The sequence below is a fragment of the Stenella coeruleoalba genome (assembly GCF_951394435.1).
Source record: "Stenella coeruleoalba genome assembly, chromosome: 1".
In the NCBI taxonomy this organism is placed as follows: domain Eukaryota; kingdom Metazoa; phylum Chordata; class Mammalia; order Artiodactyla; family Delphinidae; genus Stenella; species Stenella coeruleoalba.
The window spans coordinates 184,258,558-184,285,170 of record NC_137169.1 but is presented as its reverse complement, the minus strand read 5'-3'; the positions used below and the strand labels follow the sequence as shown (position 1 = coordinate 184,285,170).

The following is a 26,613-nucleotide window of genomic DNA, read 5'->3' as shown; positions in this document are numbered from 1 at the left end:
AATGATAGTAAGGTTTCAGACTGGGTGACTGGGAGAATTGTAAATACACCTGATGGCAGAAAGGTGTATTTATCAATTTTCAAGAGGAAAATTGAATGGATGAGAGGAAGGAAAGTGATGATAGGTACATGGGCTCATCACTGCCAATAGAAAGTTAATGTGAGTCACGTATGCCATTTAAAATTGTCTAGCAGCCACATTCAAAACAGTAAAAATAAACAGATGAAATTATGTTTAATAATACTTTATTTACCCCAATATATTCAAAGTATTATCATTTCAACATATAATCCATATAAAAGTATTAATGATATAGTTTGCATTCTTTTTTTCATACTAAATCTTTGAAATCTGGTTTGAGGTTAACACTTAAAGCACATCCCAATTTGACTCGCTACATTTCAAATACTTGGTAGTCCCCTTAGCTAGAGGCTACCATATTGAACACTGCATTATGTTTAGGCAGTTTAATGGAGTTAAAAAGAATATGTAGCAAATGTCTCAATTAAGCTGGTGCTAAGATTCACTATATTTTGGAAATTATAATTCTGTTTTTCCTTTCTCCTCCTCTATTTCTTTTGTTTATTTTAGCTATTTCATATTCAAGATGTTCTTTTAGCAGAATGTCATACTTTCCCAAAAGCACCAAGAATTTTAGAAATATCCACAATATGTCATTTCATTGCTCTCTCATTTAATTCTCCATTTGACTTATAACTTTAATTAAACAAATCAGTCTGAATCTTCTTTTTCTTCCATTTTTGTCAGTCTTAAAACTCTTCTAGTGGGAAGCAGCCGCATAGCACAGGGAGATCAGCTCGGTGCTTTGTGACCACCTAGAGGGGTGAGATAGGGAGGGTGGGAGGGAGATGCAAGAGGGAGGAGATATGGTGATATATGTATATGTATAGCTGATTCATTTTGTTATAAAGCAGAAACTAACACACCATTGTAAATTATACTCCAATAAATTGGACATATAAACTCCAATTATGCTCCAATAAAGATGTTAAAAAAATACAGTAGTGTACAGACATTTTTCCAAATAAGACATACAGATGGCCAACAAGTACATGAAAAGGTATTCAACATCACTAATTATCAGGGAAATGCAAATCAAAACCACAAGGAGATATCACCTCACACCTGTTAGAATGGCTGTCATCAAGAAGACATGATAACAAGTGGTGGCAAGAATGTGGAGAAAAGGAACACTTATGTACTATTAATGGGAATATAAATTATGGAAAATAGTATGGAGGTTCCTTAAGAAATTAAAAATAGAACTACCTTATGATCCAGCAATCCCACTTCCGGGTATATATCCAAAGAAATGAAAACAGAATCTTGAAGAGATAGCTGCACTCCCATATTTATTGCAGCATTATTTACAATAGCCAAGTTATGGAAAAAACCTAAGTGACAGCTGATGGGTGAATGGATAAAACACATATGGTATACACAGACAATGGAATATTATTCAACCATGAGAAAGAAGGAAATCCTGCCATTTGCAACAACATGGGTGGACTTTAAGGACATTATGCTAAGTGAAATAAGTCAGAGTAAGAGAAAATAATATAGGATATCACTTATTTGTATAATCTTAAAGAGTGAAACTCAGAAACGGAGAGTAGAATGGTGGTTACCAGGGGTGGGGGTGTGGAAAAAATAGGGAGACATTGGTCAGAGGGCACAAACTTCCACTTACAAGACAAATAAGTTCTAGCAATCTAATGTACAGCATAGTGATTATAGTTAATAATACTGTATTCTTAACTTGAAAGATGCTAAGACAGTAGATCTTATATATTCCCACCACAAAAAAAAATGGTAATTATGTGAGATGATGAAGGCATTGGCTAAAGCTATGGTAGTAATCATTTTGCAATATATGTTTATCAAATCAACATGTTGTATACCTTAAAGGTACACAATGTTATATGTCAATTACATCTCAATAAAACTGGAAAAATAAAAATAACTCTTGATTATGAAATAATTTAGCAATATGTCCTCAAAACTCTTAGATAAATGACATTTAGTCCTTTGGAAATGAAACTACATTTTTAATATTTCTCTGTCTGCATATGTGTGTATTTCTCCAGTGTTTAATATCTGATGTAAACTTGCTGGAGTTCTGGTCTTCACTATATGCTAAAGAATGCAGTACAAAAGGGAGCCTACTTCTATAGAAAACATGCCAAGGACATTGTATTCCATCTTTACAATGAAATGCAGATTTTCCATTAAAGGCGAATCCATCATTTCAAAAGGTTGAATAGGATGATGCATTAAAAAAATCCAGCTGCTTAAATTTAGGGCATTGAAAAACAACCAGTAAAAAAAATGTTCCCTGCGTCTCAAACATTTTCATTTGATTATGTATTGGGTAGCTTTTCATTCAGTCTGTGATCTTGCCTCTTAGAATGCTATCCTAAAATAGTCTGACAAGTCTTTCAAACAAGTTAGACCCAACTATAATGCTTCATTTATGTAAATTATGTATTTTGCTATTTAGAATATCCTTGTGTTTGCTAATATACTGTTAATTTTTGTACAAGAAACACTGGAATCTTCTTACAGTGCTTTGCTTTTTCATGTTTATTCTTGGGCTTCTCTCACTGCCATTCAGTTTCTTTTATGTTTTTGTTTTGTTTTGTTTTGCTATCTTCTTTGAAGACCTTGTCTGCCAGGACAGCCATTTTGTTCTCCAACCAGCTTCCTTCAACTTCTTGAGTCATCTATTTCTCTATGCCTCACTATTCTAAAGTGCTCTGCCCAACTTTCCCTGATTAATTTAGGAGTGAGAAGTGGCAAAGCCAGTGGTAGTTCTTGCAATAACACTCTCTGATGTCTGTAGAGAGTGTGGTCCCCACAAGCAGGCTAGGGAGCATGGAAGAGTTCTGCCCCACACTACTGAGCCTAGACCAATTCTCAAGCAAGAGCTGGAGGAGCTTCAGGAACAAAAAGGCTTATGTCAAGCATATCTGTATGGTACATGTATTTCCCACAGGCATTAATAGCTGTTTATTAAAAGTCATGGCTAGATCTCCATGCTCTCCTCCTCTGGAGTCTAGGCCTGGTTTTTCTCAGGACTGTCACCCGAGATATACAGAGGACTACTGTTTAACAAGGACTGTGCAAAAGTGCCCCAGGTAATAGATATCGACTAGGTTTCTTAAACTGAGTATTCGGCTCTCTACTATTATACTGGTTGTTAGGCATTTATGCATATGATAATATTGTCCCTGGGCCAGTCCTTAAAAGTAAATGTTTCTAATAATTCTTTGGCATCCAATATGTTTTGTTTTACCAAGATTAGTTTGGTCCCATTTGCAGACCTCCCCTCTCAAATGTGCATTTTCTTCCTAAAGTGTTGTTAATTTTAAGAGAATTTGTTCTAGTTAATATTAGTTCACTTCTAATGGGTTCTTTTTTTCTCAAAGAGTTTGACAATTTAATGGAATCATTTCTTTCTGGACCCACATTTTATTCTAGACTCAAAGGAAGGAAGTATTTTCTGTGCTTTATCATAGTTTATAGGTGGTATTTCATACTAGGGTCCTTGTGCTTCCAGGCTCTTGCCAGCTCTGGCTATCAAAACTGCTTAGGCTGCAAATAAAATATGAAATGAAATCCATCTGGCATTTCTCATTGAATTAGGACCAGAACATTTTTGTTAAATATTAACAGATGGCTAAATTTTTAATATCAAACTAACATTTTAAAACATCTAAGGGGACCCACATGAGGAAGAAAGGATAGAGGACCATGTGTTTTCTCCATCCCTGAGCCCTTCCTTCCTCTGCACTTTCCCTCCCCTCATTCTTCTGACCCACGTGTTGAGAACCATTGGAGTCTCCTATCTCAGATAATTTTTGTTCCTTGGTAGCTGGTATCAAAGTAATGTGTGATGCTATCAAAATATTCTAATTAAATGTTGACCAACTCAGATGATGTGTTGCTATGGGCATGCTTCAAGATCTTTTATTAAAGCCAATTCTCTCTCTCTTTCTCTCTCTCTCTCTCTCTCTCTAGGAAAAAGAAAAGAAGTATATGCTTCCCTTGGACAACCTGAAAGTTCGGGATGTGGAAAAAAGCTTTATGTCTAGCAAGCACATCTTTGCACTCTTTAATACCGAACAAAGGTAAGGAAATGAAGCAACTTTTGTCGTCACATTGTCTTTCCTTGAATTTCTACATGATCCAGAGACCATATTTGCAAGATTTCTTTTGCTCCCACCTTGAAATTTGTCAAGTCTTCAGTTTTCCTTTTGTTTATTTTGTATTTTTAGCTTTTACCATAGGTTGTGGATTCAAAAGATTTAAACTTAGAATAAGGAGGATCTTCAAGTATTAATTAATTTTTTTCCAGCAGGCACCCATGTCATGCTGCTTCCATTCTTAAATTACATTTTGTTACTTTAAAGTCTTCCTTGTCCTGAATTTATTGTTTACATACTTATAAATAAATTACTCAGCTATAATTTTTAATGGTCTCTGTCTAGCATGGATGAATATCACTTAAGACCTTCTCCTATGTATTATGACTCAATTCTTGCATTGGTGAATAGAATTATTCAGTTAATGTGAATATAAATATATTGTTCTTTACAGTTTTTCAAAGCACTCTCTACTTTCATTGCCTGGTTTTTGTAACAATTGTCTGTGAGGTAAAAGATAGAGTACTGTGGTTACCATTTCCTAAATTAGAAATGTAGCTCAGAGACTTTCTTAAGATCACAAAATTAGCCCTGAATTTTGGGCTGACTCTCATGGAGTGCCATGGTTGTTCACTGAAACTAAGCAGTAAAGTTAAGTAAACAAATGGGGAGGCGACAGAGAATTGGATAGAGAGATGTAAAAAGGCTACAACTAGGCAAAAATAATAAAGGAGATCTTTTCCAAATGGAATTGTTATAGGAACAAGCTAATTAATTTCTATGAGTCAGTTATTAGGAGACTGAGCCTCTAGGTGGCAGGATCTAATTTTAACCCATATCTCAAAGCCTTTTATCTTTATTTAGCAATGAATGAAGTTCCTTGATTAGGTTCAATGACTGGTCCAGGGTCAATCACACAGTAAATCAAAAAAAAAAAAAAAAGCCATTCTTCCTACATTCCCAGTCAGTTGCTCAGAGTGACTCATTATACAAAAATACTTAGAAAAAACACAAGAGTGAGCATTTAAAGAATCAAGGGAAAAGAAAATTAAATACAACTCCCTACCAGATACTGTGATGGGGTTTTATTAAAGACTTAGTATTGTTTTTGAGAGCAGCTTGTAAAAAGACACTGAAAATGATAAAGAAGAAAAAGGTTTCCTGGAGAGAGCAGTAGAGTGTCTTCCACTAGGGCAAAGCTCAGTACTGTTTACATACCTTCCTCAGAGCAGTGGGGAGATGGGAGGTCCTAAAGGAATCTTCAGGGGTATGCTCAGCCTTCTTGTCTGGATGCAGAGCGGGGAGTATGATTACCACACAGGAGGTCAAACTAAATTTGAATCCTTGATCAACCTAGAAAGTTCAGGTTATAAAAGGGCTGAGTACAAAGTAAAAAAATCAGACAACGGTAAAGCATCTATTTAGACAAATACAACTATGGATTTTAAAGACAGCAAAAAACACAAATATAAGAAAACTCTGGGAATCTAAAAATCTAGGTATTCTGGAATTCTAGACTTGTCAGAAGGTATTGAACTCTTCAACCACTTCTCAAGACCTCTGTGTGTGCAAGAATGTCCCATCTACAGGCACATTTGCCATTTGTCTTTTCCTCTGAAATCTTGATTATTTTCAATTATTTTTGTACTGGCTAGGCCCTCCAGTACAATGTTAAAGCACAATTGGGCATCTTTGTTTTGTTTCTGATTTTAAGGAAAATTATTTCACAACTTTATGGACTTTAAGCACTTTCTTAAGGTACCTGGTATCAGGTAAAGAAGATTCCCTGGGTTCCTAGTTGCTAAGGTTTCTGTTTTAATCATGGATGGGTGTTTAACTCTTTTAAGTGCTTTTTTTGCCTCTGTGATTTTCTTCTTTAATCCGTTCATGTGGTGAAATATATTAATAGACCTTCTTATTGTAAACCATCCTTGATCTCCTGGGATTAAACCTAAATTAAATTATGATGTTTTATTATCTATTATGTGTTCCTGGCTTAAGTTTGCCAGCATTTTATTTAGACTTTTGCATCTATGTTCAAAAGTGAAATTGGCCCATAAATGTTCTTTTCTGTACTTTCCCTGCCTGGTTTTCATATCAAGGTTCTGTTAGCTTCATAATTGAAGTGGAAATAAGTTCTTATTTTTCTTTGGAACACTTTGTGTAAGGTAGGGATTAACTGTTAACTGATTGGTAGATCTCACCTGTAAAATCATCCAGCCCTGTGGACAGTTTTGATAAGTAGACTTTTGACTAGTGATTTAATAATTATAGATTTGTTCAGGTTTTCTGTTTTTCTCCATGAGTCAGTTTAGACAAATTATATACTTTTTTAGGAAATGTCATTCTGTTCATTTTAACATATATTAACATCAAGTATTTCTTAACATTCTATTTTTACAAATCTCTGCTGTATGTGAAATATGACCCCTTTTTATTTCTGATATTAAGCCTTACTTTTTTTTAACTTGATCACTCTTTCCAGAGTTGTATCTATTTCCAGAGAACCAGATTTTGATTTTGATCCTCAATTGTATATATTTTGTCTATTTCAAGAATTCCTGCTCCCTTCTTCATTTCCTAACTTGTATTTTGTGTTTACTTTGTAGCTCTTTTTTTCTAACTTCTTAATTTAGATGTGTTGCTCATCAATTTTTATCCTATTTTTTCCTATATATGCATATAAATGTATAGATTTCCCTCTACATATTTTTTTGCTGCTCACCACAAACTTTGTAATATAATACTTTGTTATCATTAAGTTCTGTTTGCTCCGATCTTCTGTTTCCATAATCTTCATTATGATTTTTTTCTTTGAGTTGTTTAGGACTGTGTTTTATATTTTATAGTGCATGGAATTTTATTGTTTTGCTGTTGGTTTCTAACTTAATTGTATTGTAGTCAGAGAATATGGTCTACCACATGGTGAAATTTCATAAATATTTCATGTATGCTTGAGAAGAATGTATTGATTTAGGAGTATAGGGTTCCATGAGAGTTCTTTGGATTATACTTGTTAATTATATTATCCAATCTCTATAGTTACTATCTTTTTAAATCTTTACTAATGAAAAAACTTAACAAGTATATATTAGGCAGTTGTTACATGCCAGGCACTGGCATATACTTAAAATACATCTTGAATAAAACAGAGAAAGATGATACATTTTAAGATTATATTCTAGAGAGGAGTGTTGGCAAGGAGACAGATAAAAGCCATAATGAATCTTACTTTATAATAGAGTGGTTTTAAAAAAATCACACTTCATGATTGTGAGCTTGATTATTCTAGGAAGTCTGTCAGTTTTTGCTTTATGTATTTTGAGGCCAGTCTAAGAATCTAGTAGATTCTTAGAAGTTTAGAATTGTTGTTTCTTCCTGGTGACCTTTTAAAAAAAAATCATTTTGTGGAAACTCTCTTTATTTCTAACATTGTTCTTTGCCTTAAAATTTATTTTGTCTCATCTTAATATAGCTACACTACCTTTCTTTTGGTTAATATTTACCTGGTTTATCTTTTTTACTTCCTTTTGCCATCAACCTTCCTGTATTTTTATTAAGTGTTTCTCTTATAATAACATGTAGGCAGATTTGTTTCTTTGCTTTTAATCTAATGTGAGATATCTTTCTTTTAACTAGTAAGTTTAGCCCATTTATATTTTTTATTATTATTACTGATTTATTGAATTAATTTGAACATCCTATTTTAGTCTTTCTCTTTACCCTGCCTTTTCTTTTTTTATTATGCAATGTCCATTCAGTGTTCACACTTCCAATTATCTCACAAAAATCATTATTTTTCTAACTATTTAATTTTTTACTTTTTTATTAGAGTATAATTGCTTTACAGTGTTGTGTTATTTCTGCTGTACAATGAAGTGAATCAGCTATATGTATACCTATATCCCCTCCCTCTTGGACCTCCCTCCCACCACCCCCATCCTACCCATCTAGGTCGTCACAGAGCACCTAGCTGGGCTCCCTGTGCTATACAGCAGGTTCCCACTAGCTATCTGTTTTACACATGGTAGTGTATTTATGTCAAACCCAATCTCCCAATTTGTCCCACCCTACCCTTCCCCCACTGTGTCCACATGTCCGTTCTCTATGTCTACGTCTTTACTCCTGCCCTACAAATAGGTTCATCTGTACCATTTTTCTAGATTCCACGTATATGTGTTAATATACGATATTTGTTTGTCTCTTTCTGGTTTATTTCACTCTGTATGACAGACTCTAGGTCTATCCACATCTCTACAAATGACCCAATTGCGTTCCTTTTTATGGCTGAGTACTATTCCATTGTATATATGTACCACATCTTCTTTATCCATTCATCTATAGTTGGACATTTAGGTTGTTTCCATGTCCTGGCTACTGTAAATAGTGCTGCAATGTACATTGGGGTACATGTGTCCTTTTGAATTATGGTTTTCTCAGGGTATATGCCCAGTAGTGGGATTGCTGGGTCATATGGTAATTCTATTTTAAGTTTTTTAAGGAACCTCCATACTCCATAGTGGCTGTGTCAATTTACATTCCCACCAACAGTGCAAGAGGGTGCCCTTTTCTCCACACCCTCACCAGCATTTATTGTTTGTAGACGTTTTGATGATGGCCATTCTGACCAGTATGAGGTGATACCTCATTGTAGTTTTGATTTGCATTTCTCTAATAATCAGTGAAGTTGAGAATCTTCCATGTGCCTCTTGGCCAGTTGTACGTCTTCTTTGGTGAAATGTCTGTTTAGGTCTTCTCCCCATTTTTTAATTGGGTTGATTTTTTTTTTGGTATTGAGTTGCATGAGCTGCTTGTATATTTTGGAGATTAATCCTTTGTCCATTGTTTCATTTGCAAATATTTTCTCCCCGTCTGAAGGTTGTCTTTTCGTCTTGTTTAAGGTTTCCTTTGCTGTGCAAAAGCTTTTAAGTTTCATTAGGTCCCATTTGTTTATTTTTGGTTTTATTTTCATTTCTCTAGGAGGTGGGTAATAAAAGACCTTGCTGTGGTTCATTGTCAAACAGTGTTTTCCTATGTTTTCTTCTAAGAGTTTTATAGTGTCTGATCTTACATTCAGGTCTTTAATCCATTTTGAGTTTGTGTTTGTGTATAGTGTTAGGAAGTGTTCTAATTTCATTCTTTTGCATGTAGCTGTCCAGTTTTCCCAGCACCACTTATTGAAGAGGGTGTCTTTGCTCCATTGTAGGTACTTGCCTTCTTTGTCATAAATTAGGTGACCATACGTGTGTGGGTTTATCTCTGGGCTTTCTATCCTGTTCCATTGATCTATCTTTCTGTTTTTGTGCCAGTACCATACTGTCTTGATTACTGTAGTTTTATAGTATAGTCTGAAGTCAGGGAGCCTGATTCCTCCAGCTCTGTTTTTCTTTCTCAGGATTGCTTTGGCTCTTCGGGGTCTTTTGTGTTTCCATACAAATTGTGACATTTTCTGTTCTAGTTCTGTGAAAAATGCCACTGGTAGTTTGATAGGGATTGCACTGAATCTGTAGATTGCTTTAGGTAGTATAGTCATTTTCACAATCTTGATTCTTCTAATCCAAGAACATGGTATATCTCTCCATCTGTTTGTATCATCTTTAATTTCTTTCATCAGTGTCTTATAGTTTTCTGCATACAGGTCTTTTGTCTCCTTGGGTAGGTTTATTCCTAGGTATTTTATTCTTTTTGTTGCAATGGTAAATGTGTTTGTTTCATTAATTTCTCTTTCTGATATTTCATTGTTATTTTATAGGAATGCAAGGATTTCTGTGCATTAATTTTGTATCCTGCAACCTTACCAAATTCATTGATTAGTTTTAGGAGTTTTCTGGTGGCATTTTAGGATTTTCTATGTATAGTATCATGTCATCTGCAAACAGTGACAGTCTTACTTTTCCAATTTGTATTCCTTTTATTTCTTTTTCTTCTCTGACTGCCGTGGCTAGGACTTCCAAAACTATGTTGAATAAGAGTGGCTAGAGTGGACATCCTTGTCTTGTTCCTGATTTTAGTGGAAATGCTTTCAGTTTTTCACCATTGTGAATGATGTTGGCTGTGGGTTTGTTATATATGGCCTTTATTATGTTGAGGTAGGTTCCCTCTATGTCCATTTTCTGGCAGGTTCCCTCTGCCCATAAATGGGTGTTGAATTTTTTCAAAAGCTTTTTCTGCATCTATTGAGATGATCATACAGTTTTTATTCTTCAATTTGTTAATATGGTGTATCACATTGATTGATTTGCATATATTGAAGAATCTTTGCATTCCTGTGATAAATCCCACTTGATCATGGTGTATAATCCTTTTAATATGTTTTTGGATTCTGTTTGCTGGTATTTTGGTGAGGATTTTTGCATCTATGTTCATCAGTGATACTGATGTGTAATTTTCTTTTTTTGTGATATCTTTGTCTGGTTTTGGTACCATGGTGATGGTGGCCTCAAGGAATGAATTTGGGAGTGTTTCTCCCTCTGCAATTTTTTGGAAGAGTTTGAGAAGGATATGTGTTAGCCATTCTCCTAAATGTTTGATATAATTCACCTGTGAAGCCATCTGGTCCTGGACTTTTGTTTGTTGGAATACTTTTCATTACAGTTTCAATTTCATTACTTGTGTTAGGTCTGTTTATATTTTCTAATTCTTCATGGTTCAGTCTTGGAAAATTGTACTTTTCAAAGAATTTGTCCATTTTATTGGCAAATAGTTGTTTGTAGTAGTCTCTTCTAATCCTTTGTATTTCTGCAGTGTCAGTTGTGATTTATCCTTTTTCATTTCAAATTTTATTGATTTGTGTCCTCTCCCTTTTTTTCTTGATGAGTCTGGCTAAAGGTTTATCAATTTTGTTTATCTTCTCAAAGAACCAACTTTTTGAGCAACTTCATTGCTGTGCTCAGTTTTATTGATCTTTACTATTGTTTTCTTCATTTCTGTTTCATTTATTTCTGCTCTGATCTTCTTTCTCTAGTTGCTTTAGGTGTAAGCTTAGATTGTTTGAGATTTTTCTTGTTTCTTGAGGTGAGATTGAATTGCTATAAACTTCCCTCTTAGAACTGCTTTTGCTGTGTCCCATAGGTTTTGGGTCATCGTTTTTTCATTGTCATTTCTTTCTGTGTGTTTTTTTATTTCTTCTTTGATTTCTTCAGTGATCTCTTGGTTATTTAGTAGTGTACTGTTTAGCTTCCATGTATTTGTGTTTTTAACAGTATTTTTCCTGTAATTTATTTCTAATCTCATTGTGGTCAGAAAATATGATTGATACGATTTCAATTTTCTTAAATTTTCTGAGGCTTGATTTGTGACCCAAGATGTGATCTATCCTGGAGAATGTTCCATGTGCACTTGAGAAGATAGTGTATTCTGCCACTTTCAGGTGGAATGTCCTATAAGTATCATTTAACTCTATCTGGTCTGTTGTGTCATTTATTTTATTTTTTTTCTTTTTCTTTTTTTTTAATTTTTATTGGAATATAGTTGATTTACAATGTTTTGTTAATTTCAGGTATACACCAAAGTGAATCAGTTATACATATACATACATGCACTCTTTTTTAGATTCTTTTCCCATATAGGCCATTACAGAGTATTGAGTAGAGTTCCCTGTGCTATATAGCAGGTTCTTATTAGTTATCTATTTTATATATAGCAGTGTGTATATGTCCATCCCAATCTCTCAGTTAATTCCTCCCCACCAGCCCCTTTGTAACCATAAGTTTGTTTTTGATATCTGTAAATCTGTTCCTGTTTTGTAGATAAGTTCATTTGTATTGTTGTGTTTTTTATAAATTTATTTGTTTATTTTTGGCTGCATCAGGTCTTCCCTGCTGTGCGCAGGTCTTCTCTAGTTGCAGCAAGCAGGGGTTACTCTTTGTTAGGTGCCCAGGATTCTCGTTGTGGTGGCTTCTCTTGTTGTGGAGCACGGACTCTAAGCACATGGGCTTCAGTAGTTGTGGCACACAGGCTTCATTGCTCTGCAGCATGTGGGATCTTCCTGGTCCAAGGCTGGAACCCGTGTCCCCTGCATTGGCAGGCGGATTCTTAACCACTGCACCACCACGGAAGCCCTTGTACTGTTTTTTAAAATTAGATTCCACGTATGAATGATATCATATAATGTTTATCTTTCTGTGTCTGACTTACTTCACTCAGTATGACAATCTCTAGGTTCATCCATATTGCTGCAAATGACATTATTTTTCTTTTTTATGGCTGTGTAATATCCCATTGTGTATATGTACCACATCTTCTTTATCCATTCCTCTGTCTATGGACATTTAGGTTGCTTTCATGTTGCTGGCTGTTGTAAATAGTGCTGCAATGAACATTAGGGTGCATGTATCTTTTCAGATTATGATTTTCTCTGGGTATATGCCCAGTCGCCGGATTTCTGGGTCATATGGTAGTTCTGTTTTTAGCTTTTTAAGGAACCTCCATGCTGTTCTCCATAGTGGCTATACCAATTTACATTCCCCCCACTGCTGTGTCATTTAAAGCTTGTGTTTCCATACTTATTTTCTGTTAGGATGATCTGTCCATTGGTGAAAGTGGGGTGTGGGGTGTTAAAGTCCCCTACTATTATTGTGTTACTGTTGATTTCCCCTTTTATGGTTGTTACCATTTGCCTTATATATTGAGGTGCTCCTATGTTGGGTGCATACATATTTGTAATTGTTGTATCTTCTTCTTGGATTGATCCCTTGATCATTATGTAATGTTCTCTCTTGTCTCTTTTAACAGTCTTTATTTTAAAGTCTATTTTATCTGATATGAGTATTGCTACTCCAGCTTTCTTTTGATTTCCATTTGCATGGAATATCTTTTTCCATCCCTTCACTTTCAGTCTTTATGTGTCCCTATGTCTGAAGTGGGTCTCTTGTAGACAGCATGTATATGGGTTCTATTTTTGTATGCATTCAGCCAGTCTGTGTCTTTTGGTTGGAGCCTTTAATCCATTTACATTTAAGGTTATTATCAGTATGTATGTTTGTATTACCATTTTCTTAATTGTTTTGTGTTTGTTTTTGTGGGTCTTTTTCTTCTCTTGTGTTTCCTGCCTGGAGAAGTTCCTTTAACATTTGTTGTAAAACTGGTTGGTGGTGCTGAATTCTCTTAGCTTTTGCTTGTTTGTAAAGCTTTTGATTTCTCTGTCGAATCTGAATGAGATCCTTCCTGGCTAGAGTAATCTTGGTTGTAGGTTTTTCTCTTTCATCACTTTAAGTATATCCTGCCACTCCTTTCTGTCCTGCAGAGTTTCTGCTGAAAAATCAGCAGATAACCTTATGGGGATTCCTTTTTATGTTATTTTTTGCTTTTCCCTTGCTGCTTTTAATATTTTTTCTTTGAATTTAATTTTTGTTAGTTTGATTAATATGTGTCTTGGTGTGTTTCTTCTAGGGTATATCCTGTATGGGATTCTCTGCACTTCCTGGACTTGATTGACTCTTTCCTTTCCCATGTTAGGGACGTTTTCCACTATAATCTCTTCGAATATTTTCTCAGACCCTTTGTTTTTGTCTTCTTCTTCTGGGACACCTATAATTTGAATGTTGGTGTGTTTAATGTTGTGCCAGAGGACTCTGAGATTGTCTTCAATTCTTTTCATTCTTTTTTCCTTATTCTGCTCCTCAGCTTTTACTTCTACCATTTTGTCTGCCAGCTAACTTATTCGTTCTTCTGCCTCAGTCATTCTGTTATTGATTCCTTCTAGTGTATTTTTCATTTCAGTTATTGTGTTGTTCATCTCTGTTTGTTTGTTCTTTAGTTATTCTAGATCTTTGTTGAACATTTCTTGTATTTTCTCAATCCATGCCTCCATTCTATTTCCAAGATTCTGGATCATCTGCACTATCATGACTCTGAATTCTTTTCCAGGTAGGTTGCCTATTTCCTCTTCATTTATTTGTTCTTGTAGGTTTTTACCTTGCTTCTTCATCTGTGACATACTTTTTTGTCATCTTATTTTTTTTTTTTTTTTGATGGGTGGGATTGTGTTCCCATCTTACTGGTTGTTTAGCTTGAGGCTTCCGGCACTGGAGTTTGTAGGCTGTTGGGTAGAGCTGGTCTTGGAGCTGAGATGAGGACCTCCAGGAGACCTCACTCTGTTGAATATTCCCTGGGGTCTGAGGTTCTCTTTTAGTCTAGTGGTTCAGACTCAGAGCTCCTACCACAGGAGCTCAGGCCTGACCCCCAGCTCATGAACCAAGATCCCACAAGCCGTGCAGGGTGGCAAAAAAAAAAAATAGAAAAACAAAAAAACAATGCAGAACAATAACAAAGTGTAAAAAATAAAATAATATTAGAAAACTAAAAGATATGTTAGAAAGAATTAAAATGTATATATATATATATAAATATATATATATATATATATATATATATATATATATATATATATATATATATAAATGAAACAACAACTGGAAGGTAAAATAGAACTACAGTAGCAAAAAAGAGGAGAAAAAAAGAAAAGGCCAGAAAATGCCTTGGCTGTGGGGGGCGAGGCTTAGGCAGGGGCGGGGTTTAGGCGATGGGCAGGGCCTATGCTTAGGACCCAGAGGCCCGGAAAAGTCCCTGGCACAGCGGGAGGGGGCACTTAGGCTCAGTGCAGCAGGAGGGGCCCAGGAGTGCCTCTGGTCTTGGAGGCCAGAGGACCGGGTCCAGGACCTCAGCAAGTTCTCTGGGTCTGAGTGGGCGGTGGAAACGCTAGGCACGTTCCTCCTGATCCTCCATTCCTGGAGGGTTCCTCCCCCTTGGCCTCTCTTCTTCCCCCTCTCCATCCCTCCTATGCCCCTAGGACCCATGCGGCCAGAGGAGGATCCAGAGAGCAGGGGACCAGACCCGGAAGCCCAAAAGGCTTCCCTGGGCCCGATTGGGTGGGACAAACACCCTTTGTACCTCCCCTGATCCTCTGATCTCAGAGGGCCCCTCCCATCTGCCTCTCCTCTTCTCTCCCCCTACCTCCCTCCTATGCCCGTAGGACCCACATGACCAGGAGGGTCCTTAGAGGGCAGAGGACCAGGCCCTGGAGCCCAGCAGGCTTCCTGGGGCCTGATATGGTGGGAGAAACACCCTCTGCACCTCCCCTGATCCTCAGAGCCCCCAAGGGTCCTTCCAGGCATGGGAACCCCTCCCCTCTCCCAGCCACCCCTCAGGGGCACTGGTCCTGTCTGGCCTCCACTTCTACCCCCTCACTTCCCCGCACATCCTACTCGGTCGCTCAGAGGTTCCTCCCATCTCCTTGAGCATCAAGGTTCCCCACCAGTGTCCAAAAGGTGCGCTAGTTGTGGGGAGATGCAAGCTCCACATCCTCCCATGCCATCTTCTACCCTGCCTTTTGTATACTTGTTTTACCCCCTTCTTTCCAGACTCATTTTTCTTCATTTCAGGTTAACTTATTTTTTTCCTTGGCTTGGAATTTACAATATACACCTTATTTTTATTCTTTTAGGCATCCCTTTAATATTTTTGACTTAAAGCTTGAAGTTAGTCATTCTACTCTTTTTTCATAATGACTTCAAAACACTTTAGCTCCACTAATTCTCTCCTGATTTCCATGTTATTTTTACCCAGTATTTGAGTTCCACCTTACTTTTTACCACCTTACCCAATATTATAATTGATCCACAAACTCAATCCTTGTTTAGATTTATTGACGTGATCTCCAATTTCTTTGTTTACTTTTCTTCTTGCATCCCAGTGTTTAATTTTGTTTTTTTCTCTGTCACACTAAAGCATACCCTTTAGAAATCCCTTCAGTGGGTGCTACTTGATTGTAACTCAGTTTGGTGTTGTTTTTATTTTGCCCTCGATTTTGAATAATACTTTAGTTGGATATTAAATTACAGATTGATAGTTCTTTCACCCGATAAATTTGAAGTCATTATTTCCTTATCTTCTAACTTCAGCTCTGCTTTTGAGAAGTCAACTGCCAGTCTAATTATTGCTCCTTTCATAAGTTAATCTGTATTTTCTCACTGGTTGATTTTAAGATCACTTTTCTCATTGATATATTGAAATTTTGATACAACGTGTTTATGTGTGTGTGTTGCTTTATATTTGCTTCTTGGGATTCATTGTGTTTAGTAAACCTTATGATTCATGACTTTCATAAAATCTGAAAATCTGTATATCATCTCTTTGACAGTTTTTTTAATTTGAAGTATAGTTGATTTACAATATTGTGTTAGTTTCCAATATATAGCAAAGTGATTCGAATATATAGGTGTATACACACACATACACTTTTTTTTTTCTATTCTTTTCCATTATAGTTTGTTGCAAGATATTGAATATAGTTCCCTATGCTATACAGTAAATCCTTGTTGTTTATCTATTTTATTTATGGTACTGTGTGTCTGTTAACCCCATACTCCTGATTTATCCCTCCCCGAATTCTGCTTTGGTAACCATAAGTTTGTTCTCTATGTCTGTGTGTCTGTTTCTGTTTTGTAAATAAGTTCATTTGTACTATTTTTTACAATCCATATATAAATGATGTCATACAATATTTGTTATTCTCTGTCTGACTTGCTTCACTTAGTATGGTAATCTCTATGTCCATCCATATTGTTGCAAATGGCATTATTTCATTCTTTTTTTATGACTGAGTAACATTTCATTGTGTGTGTGTGTATGTGTGTGTGTGTATATATATATATATATATATATATATATATATATATACACACCACATCTTCTTTATCCATTTATCTGTTGATGGACATTTAGATTGTCTCCAAGTCTTGGCTGTTGTAAATAGTGCTGCAATGAACATTGAGGTGCATCTATCTTTTCAGATTCTCATCTTTTCTGGGTATATGCTCAGGAATGGGATTGCTGTATCATATGGTAAATATTTTTAGTTTTTTAAGGAACCTCTCTACTGTTTTCCATAGTGGCTGCACCAATTTACATTCCCACCAACAGTGTAGGCGGATTCCCTTTCTGCACACCCTCTCCAACATTTATTATTTGTAGACTTTTTGATGATGGCTATTCTGACCAGTGTGAGGTGATACCTCATTAAAGTTTTGATTTACATTTCTCTAATAATTAGTGACGTTGAGTGTGTTTTCATGTGCCTGTTGACCTTGTGTATGTCTTCTTTGGAGAAATGTCTATTTAGGTCTTCTGCCCATTTTTTGATTAGGTTGTTTGTTCTTTTGATATGGAGTCGTATGAGCTGTTTGTACATTTGGAAATTAAGCCTTTGTTGGTAACATCTTTTGCAAATATTATTCCCATTCTGTAGGCTATTTTTTTCATTTTGTTTATGGTTTCCTTTACTGTGCAAAAGCTTAGAAGTTTGATTGGGTCCCATTTGTTTATTTTTGCTTTTATTTCTTTTGCCTTCGAGACTGACCTAAGAAAACATTGCTACAATTTATGTCAGAGAACATTTTGCCTATGTTGTCTTCTAGGAATTTTATGGTGTCCTGACTTATATTTAAGTCTTTAAGCCATTTTGAGTTTATTTTTGTGTATGGTGTGAGAGAGTGTTCTAACTTCATTGGTTTACGTGTGACTGTCCAGCTTTCCCAAAACCACTTGCTAAAGAGGCTGTCATTTCTCCATTGTATATTCTTGCTTCCTTTGTCGAAGATTAATTGAACATATGTGTGTGGGTTTACTTCTGGGCTTTGTATTCTGTTCCATTGATCTATATGTCTGCTTTTGTACCAATGTCATGATGTTTTGATTACTGTAGCTTTGTAGTATTGTCTGAAGCCTGGAAGGGTTATGCCTCCAACTTTGTTCTTTTTCCTCAGGATTGCTTTGCAATTATGGGTCTTTTGTGGTTCCATATAAATTTTAGGAGTCTTTGTTTTAGATCTGTGAAAAGTGTCATGGGGAAATCAATGGGGTTGCATTAAATCTGTAGCTTGCTTTGGGTAGTATGGCCATTTTAACAATATTAATTCTTCCAATCCAAGAGCATGGGATATCTTTCCATTTTCTCAAATCATCTTCAATTTCCTTTATCAATGTTTTGTACTTCTCAGCATATAACTCTTTCACCTCCTTGGTTAGATTTGTTTCTAGATATTTTTCTGATGTGATTTTAAAGAAGATTTTTTTTTTTTACTTCCTCTTTCTGATATTTCATTGTTACTGTACAGAAATGCAACAGAACTGTGTGTATTAATCTGTATTTGGTTACCTTGCTGAATTTATCAGTTCTGATAGTTTTATTGTGGAGTCTTTAGGGTTTTTAGTATTTATTATCATGTCATCTGCATATAATGACAATTTTATGTCTTCCTTTCTGATTTGGATATGTTTTATTTCTTTATCTTGTCTAATTTCTGTGGCTAGGACCTGCAATACTATGTTGAATAGAAGTGGTGAGAGTGAACATCTTCTCTTGTTCCAGATTTTAGCTGAAAAGGAAGGCTTTCAGCTTTTCACTGTTGAGCTATATGTTGGCTGTGGGTATATCATAAATGGCTTTTGTTATGTTGAGATATGTTCCTTCTACACTTTGGTGGGAGTTTTTATCATGAATGGATGTTGAATTTTATCAAATGCTTTTTCTTCATCTATTGAGATGACCATGTGGTGTTTCTCTTTTCTTTTGTTAATGTTGTGTATTGTATTGATTGTTGAACCATCCTTGTGACTCTGAGATGAATCCACCTTGATTATGGTGTATCATCGTTTTTATGTGTTGTTGGATTCAGTTTGCTAAGATTTTATTGAGAATGGTTGCATTTATATTCATCAAAGATACTGGCCTGTAATTTTCTTTTTTGGTAGTGTCTTTGCCTGGTTTTGGTATCAGGGTAGTTGTGGCTTCATAGAATGACTTTGTGAGTGTTTCCTCTTCTTCAGTCTTTTAGAAGAGTTTGAGAAGGATTGGTGTAAGTTCTTTGTATGTTTGGTAGAATTCCCCAGTGAAGCCATCCTGGACTTTTGTTTCCAGGGAGTTTTTTAAATTAAAAGTTCTATTTACTTCTAGTGATTGGTCTGTTCAAATTATCTATTTCTTCTTTTTTTAAAAAATATTTTTAAATTTACTTGGTTGGGCCAGGTCTTAGTTGAAGCAGGCAGGCTCCTTAGTTGTGGCTTGTGGGCTCCTTAGTTGTAGCTCACTGGCTCCTTAGTTGTTGTACATGGGCTTTTTAGTTGCAGCATGCAGTCTCCTTAGTTGTGGCTTGAGGACTCCTTAATTGTGGCAGGCAAACTCTTGGTTGCAACACGCATGTGGGATCTAGTTCCCTGACCAGGGATAGAACCCAGGCCCCCTGTATTGGGAGTGCTTAGACTTCACCACTATGCCACCTGGGAAGTCCCTCCATTTCTTCTTGATTCAGTTTTGGTGGGGTGTATGTTTCTAGAAATTTGTCCATTTCTTCTAGGTTGTCCAATTTGTTGGCATATAACTGTTCTTAGTATTCTCCTATGGTTTTGTTTTTTTTTCTATGGTATTGGTTGTTATTTTTTCTCCTTCCTTTCTTATTCTGCTTATTTGGGTCCTTTCTCTTTTCTTCTTGGTGAGCCTGACCAGAGATTTGTTATTTTTTTTGTCCTTTCAAAAAACCAGCTCTTGGTTTTATTGATTTTTTTTTCTATTTTTTAATCTTTTTTCATTATTTCCTCTCTGATCTTTATTATTTCCTTCCTTCTCACTTTGTTTTGTTTGTTTTTTTCCTAATTCTCTTAGGTGGTAGGTTAGGTTGTTTATCTGAGATTTTTCTTATGTTTTGAGGAAGGCCTGTATTACTATGAACTTCCCTTTTATGACTGCTTTTGCTGCATCCCTTAGCTTTTGTATGGTTGTGTTTTTATTGTCATTTGTCACAAGGTTTTTTTTTATCTCCTCTTTGATTTCATCATTGACTTTTTTTTTTTTTAGTAGCATGTTGTTTAGTCTCCATGTTATCGTTTTTTCCTTGTTTCTCTTTCTGTGGTTGATTTCTAGTTTCATGCCATTGTGGTCAGAAAAGATGCTTGAAATAAGTTCTATCCTCTTAAATTAGTTGAGGTTTGTTTTGTGTCCTAGTATGTGATCTATCCTAGAGAATGTTCCCCATGCACTTGAAAGCAATGTATGGTCTGGGTTTTTTGGATATAATGTCTTGTAGATATCAATTAAGTCTAACTATGGTGTCATTTAGAATCTCTGTTGCCTTACTGATTTTATGTATGGAAGATCTGTCCGTTGATGTCAGTGGAATGTTTAAGTTTCCTACTATTATTTTATTCCCATCAATTTCTCCCTTTAAGTCTGTTAGTATTTGTTTTATGTATTTGGGTGCTCCTGTATTGGGGGCATATATGTTAATGAGTGTAATATTCTCTTCTTGTATTGATCCTTTTATCATTATATGGTGTCCTTCTTTATCTTTCTTTATGGACTTTGTTTTAAAGTCAGTTTTGTCTGATGTGAGTATTGCTACCCCTGCTTTTTTGTCATTTCCATTTGCATGAAATATCTTTTTCCATACTCCCTTACTTTCAGTCTATGCTTCCTTCTCCCTAAAGTGGTTCTCTTGTAGGCAGCATATTGTAGGCTCTTATTCTTTTTTTTTTTTTAACATCTTTATTGGAGTATAATTGCTTTACAATGGTGTGTTACTTTCTGCTCTATAACAAAGTGAATCAGCTATACATATACATACATCCCCATATCTCCTCCCTCTTGCATCTCCCTCCCACCCTCCCTATCCCACCCCTCTAAGTGGTCACAAAGCACCAAGCTGATCTCCCTGTGCTATGTGGCTGCTTCCCACTAGCTGTCTATTTTACATTTGGTAGTGTATATATGTCCACGCCACTCTCTCACTTTGTCCCACCTTACCCTTCCCCCTCCCCATGTCCTCAAGTCCATTCTCTATGTCTGCATCTTTGTTCCTGTCCTGCCCCTAGGTTCTTCAGAGCCTTTTTTTTTTTTTTTTTAGATTCCATATATATGTGTTACCATACGGTATGTGTTTTACTCTTTCTGACTTACTTCACTCTGTATGACAGTCTCTAGGTCCATCCACCTCGCTACAAATAACTCAATTTTGTTTCTTTTTATGGATGAGTAATATTCCATTGTATCTATATGCCACATCTTCTTTATCCATTCATTTGTTGATGGACACTTAGGTTGCGTCCATGTCCTGGCTATTGTAAACAGAGCTGCAGTGAACATTGTGGTACGTGACTCTTTTTGAATTATGGTTTTCTCAGGGTATATGCCCAGTAGTGGCACTGCTGGGTCGTATGGTAGTTCTATTTTTAGTTTTTTAAGGAACCTCCATACTGTTCTCCATAGTGGCTGTATCAATTTACATTCCCACCAACGGTGCAAAAGGGTTCCCTTTTCTCCACACCCTCTCCAGCGTCTATTGTTTGTAGATTTTTTGAGGATGGCCATTCTGACTGGTGTGAGGTGATACCTCATTGTAGTTTTGATTTGCATTTCTCTAATGATTAATGATGTTGAACATTCTTTCATGTGTTTGTTGGCAATCTGTTTATCTTCTTTGGAGAAATGTCTGTTTAGGTCTCCTGCCCATTTTTGGATTGGGTTGTTTGTTTTTTTGATTTTGAGCTGCATGAGCTGTTTATATATTTTGAAGAATAATCCTTTGTCGGTTGCTTCGCTTGCAAACATTTTCTCCCATTTTGAGGGTTGTCTTTTCACCTTGTTTATGGTTTCCTTTGCTGTGCAAAATCTTTTAAGTTTCATTATGTCCCATTTGTTTATTTCTGTTTTTATTTCCCTTTCTCTAGGAGAAGGGTCAGAAAGGATCTTTCTGTGATTTTTGTCATGGAGTGTTCTATTTAGGCTCTTATTCTATTGTCCAATCTGCCACTTTATGTCTTTGATCCATTGATCCATTTAGTCTATTGACATTTAAGTTTATTATTGATAGATATGTATTTATTGCAATTTTAAGCCTTGTTTTCCAGTTGACTTTGTATTTCTTCTTTGTTCCTTTCTTTTTTGTTTTGTTTTTCCTTTTGTGGTTCAATGATAGTCTTTTGTATCATGCTTGAGTTCTCTACTTTTTAGTTTTTGTGAATGTGCTGTATGTTTTTGATTTGTGGTTACCCTGGGTTTCAAGTATGTTAACCCATTACTAGATCTACTTGCTTTCAACTGGTAGTCATATAAGCTCAAACACATTCTAAAAAAACTGTATTTTTTTTACTCCACTACCCCCCATTTTATGATTTTTATGTCCTCCTTTACATCTTCATGTTTATCGTTTTGTTGTCCATTGTAGTTATAATTGCTTTCACAAAGTTTTTTGATTTTTTTTACATCTGTGTACTGGTTTATTTAAGTTATTTACTTTCCTATTGTGAGTTTCTCTTTCCTATAAATTCTTGATTCTTTTTTATTTAGAGAAGCCCTTTCAATATTTCTTTTTGGATAGGTGAGTATTGCTGTATTCTTTTTGTTTTTGCTTGTCTGAGAAATTCTTTATCTCTCCTTCTATTCTAAATGGTACTCTTGCTGAATAGAGTATATAAGTGTGCAGATATTTCTCTTTCAAGACTTTGAATATATTTTGCCACTCCCTTCTTACCTGCAGCATTTCTGTAGAGAAATCAGCTAATCGCCCTATGGGATTCCCTTGTAATTAACTCTTTGTTTTTCTCCTGCTGTCTGTAGGATCCTCTCTTTATCTTCAACTTTTGTCATTTTTATTATAATATGTCTTGATATAGGTCCGTTTGGGCTCATCTTCTTTGGGACCCTTTGTGCTTCCTGTACCTGGACATCTGTTTCCTTCTTTAGGCTTGGGAAGTTTTCAGCCATAATTTCTTCAAATATATTTTCAATCCTCTTTTCTCTTTCTTCTCCTTCTAGGATTCCTATATGCATAGACCGGCATGCTTTATATTATCCCATAGATCTTGTATGTTGTTTTCACTTCTCATTTGTCTTTCTGTCTGCTCTTCTGATTGGGTGATTTCCATTATTCTATCTTCCAGATCATGTATTTGTTTTTCCTGCATTATTTAATGTGCTATTTATTGCCTTTAGCTTGGTTTTCATCTCTGCAATTGAGTTGTCTAATTTTGATTGGCTCCTCTTTATAGTTTCTGGTTCCTTGTTACAGTGATCTGCATTTCTTTGATAGTCTCTCTTAATGCCTTCAGATGTTTTATTACCTTCTTTTTGAACTCAGGGCCTGGTAGAATGGAAAGGTCTGTTTCATTGTTTGTTCTTTCAGGGGATTTTCTCTTGTTCTTTTAACTGGGAGTAGCTCCTCTGCTTTTTCATTTTACTTATATTTCTCTGACCCTATGAATTTAAGAGAAACAGTTATCTGCTGTGGTCTTGAAGGGCTGTTTTTTTTTTTTTTTGTGGGAGCGACCCCGTGTAGTCTGTGTGAGTCCAGAATTTTTGGTGCAAAGGTTGCTTTTGGCGTGGATGCTTGCCACAGCTTTCCTCAGGGTGTGCTGGCCCTTGTCCCCTTAATAGGGCATGTGTTTGGTGTTGTGGTGTCCAGAGCCCATACTGGTTGTTAGGCGGGGCCTCCTCTTTGCTCTGTGGTTATCACAGCCCTGTCTGGGGCAGGTCTGCTCTACAGCTGTTGGTGTAGAAGACCCCAGATCCATTTTCAAGCTGTGGTGTGAGGTAGGCGGGACTGGAGCTCTCCCTTTGTGGAGCAGCTACTGGGGAAGCTGCTTCGTGTTCTTCCCCAGTAGCTGTCTGCTATGATTCTGTGACACCATCGTCCACAAAGATCACTGTTGATGGTACTCCTCTCAGGGGCCAGGTCCTCTGTGGGAGTGCCAATAATTGACTCGGAAAACCCTCAGGTTTGTATGCAGGCTCACAAACCTGCTGGCACAAAAATCCACTAAAGCCATGTCTCCACACCCACTGTGAGAGAGCAGGCAATTGGCTCAAATTTCAGCCCCACCTGTGCATGTGTGCACCCACAAAGTTTTATGCTGCTGTTGCCTGGACCCATATCTGCTGTGGGAGCACCTATAACTTGCTCAGATGTCCCTCAGGTATGTGTGTGCTCACAAAGCTGCCAGTGTGGAAAACCCACCGAAGCCACACCTCCAGGCCCATTGTGAGAGCCCAGGTAATTGACTCAGATTTCAGCCCTGCCTCTGCCTCTGCGTGTCTGTGCCCACAAAATTTGCAAACCTGTGGTGGCCGGAACTTCGCCCCGCTGTAAGCATGCCGATGATGCACCTTCTATGGCGGATCTACATCCCTCCCTTCCCATGTTGACAATGAGTTTCCTATGGCGGATCCCTGCTCTGTCCTGCAGGCACCCCCAGTTGTGGCCCAGACCACAGTCCAGGCTCTTCAGGCTGTTTCTGCACAGCCAAACCAAGTCCTCTCTCTGGGTCTGTGTGCTGAAGCCCAAGTTTCGCACCCAGTCGCTGCACACACCAGCAGGCACGCGTCTCAGGCTGGGAAGTGCAACGGGGTCACAAGAACTGTCTGTGCTGGTCTCTCTCTGTCCTACCTACTGCAAACTGGGTGTTGTACTCTCCTCTTGAGCCTCTGAACCTCCCTCTCTGTCCTGCTGGACATCCCAGCTGGTGAAGGAGGTTCCCAGGATGAGGGAACCTTTCCTTTTTCACAGTTCCCTCCCAGGGCACAGGTCCTATCCCAATTCTTCTCCCTTTTCCCTTTGTTCTACCTGGTTACATAGGGATCTTTCTTGTAGCTTTGGTTGTATGATATCTTCTGCATGCTTTCAGTAGGTATTCTGTGAGAATTGTTCCACATGCAGATGTATTTTTGATGTATTTGTAGGGAGAGGTGAGCTCCACATCCCTCTTCTCCACCATCTTGATCTCTCTCCATTATCTCTTTTGTCTCTTCTCTGTTCTTTCTTGTTTCTCCTTCTAGAATTCCTATTAGACATATACATACTAAAACATTTACTCCTGGTCTTCATGTGTTTAAACTCTCAATCTTGTATGTATCTCTTTGTGACTTGTTTTGGGACATTTTTTTAGTTCTATCTTCTAGTTTCTCGTACCTTCTTCATATGTGACTAGGCCAGAACAAACTTGCCTGTCATCTTTCTTTTCTAGCGGACAGAATTCTTTTTTGCAATCTATTCTTTTTCTGAGGATGAGGCCTTTGAAGAGTCCTAGTTCTCACATAAATCCCAAGATTGTGTTTCCTATTCTTTTGTGACCACTGAAATTCAAGCCTTTTCGTCACTAAAACTGACCCAGTGGCAAAAGAGATAAAAGATGTAGTTCTTCTTGGCTTGTTTTTCAGCACTTCTAGCTGTCTTGTAGGAACGAATTCTAAAATTTTCCATTCTGCCAATTTCGTTGAAATGAAAATGTCTTTTATTACCGTTAGATTATTGAAACAAAAAACTATGTTCCTGACTTCCCCTAAGAGGGAGGATTGTGATAAAAGGGATAAAAGTCAACCTGGGAGTTTTCTGTGTTTTCAAGCATGAATGTTTTATAAACCAAGTAGGGAAAAACAACTGTCATTCTCCTATTCTCTCATTCATTTTCTCAATAAATAAATATTTATTCTGTTATTCATTCCAAAATGTTTATTAGACATTTCAGCATTACTAGCCCTGCATATCAGTATCAGTACTCTAAATGAAATATAAGGTGTGATCTTGTTGTGCTCTTGTTCTGCATGACTTTTGTAATCAGCGACTGTATATAACATTTGTTTTCCCGATCTTAAGATATAAAATGTAATAAATCAATGAAGAGATTAAAAAGGAAGAAAAGGTAGTCTAGTTGAGAGGATATTATACATGAAACAAATGGGTTATAGTGTAAAAGGTAACATTTAAACTATATGATAGTGTATTCCATTCCAGTACTTAAGTGCTGGAGGAGCAGAGAGCATAGGATCTAGCCACAAGCAATACTTAGCATCGTAGAAGATGACTCTCATTGGGTTTGGCATAGATTGATGCAGAGGAAATAGAAAGGAATATCCCAAAGAGGGAATAGTATTAGTCAAAGCAAATGGGTGGAAAATGTTGCTTAATCTTTTGCCGGCCTTTTCTGGATGAGAAGTTAGTTTCAAAGGCAAGATGGCCCTAGTTAAAAAAAAATAAAAACATTCCTTTGTCTTCCATAGGGTTTAATGAACTGTACTTACCCATGTAAGTTTATGTATTTAATATTTCATGTAAAGGGAAAATCATGCCTCTATCAAAATCACATATACTTAGCATAATTCTTTTAACTGTACGTGAATGATATTCTTTTCACCACTTACATTGATTCTGAGGTTATGTTTCTATATTTTTTCTTTCTTCTGAGACAAGATCTTAAAAGAAGTGTTCTCTTTCCTTTCCTTTAGGTGAATTTATCCTTGATTAATTTAGAAGAGATTTTGTAAATGCTCTGTTGCTTTGTGTTCCTCATCCCTGGGTTCTGCTGCAGTGTTTTAGATCAACTTATTTAGCCATTCAGCTGACCCATGTAAGGTGCACTGGCCTAGGACTTAGAGTTTCTGTGTGAACGTCAGGGTTGGCACTAA

The 26,613-nt window shown here is 36.6% G+C and overlaps 1 protein-coding gene across 6 annotated transcripts in view; it reads left to right on the top strand.

Moving 5' to 3' along the window:
• DNM3 (dynamin 3) overlaps window positions 1–26,613 on the top strand; it is a 570,555-nt gene that overhangs the window by 405,762 nt on the left and 138,180 nt on the right. For all 6 annotated transcript variants that reach the window (XM_079939900.1, XM_079939895.1, XM_079939899.1 and 3 more), the window contains one exon: window positions 4,042–4,151. In XM_079939900.1, the coding sequence (XP_079796026.1) occupies window positions 4,042–4,151 (110 nt within the window). The remainder of the gene's footprint in view (window positions 1–4,041; window positions 4,152–26,613) is intronic.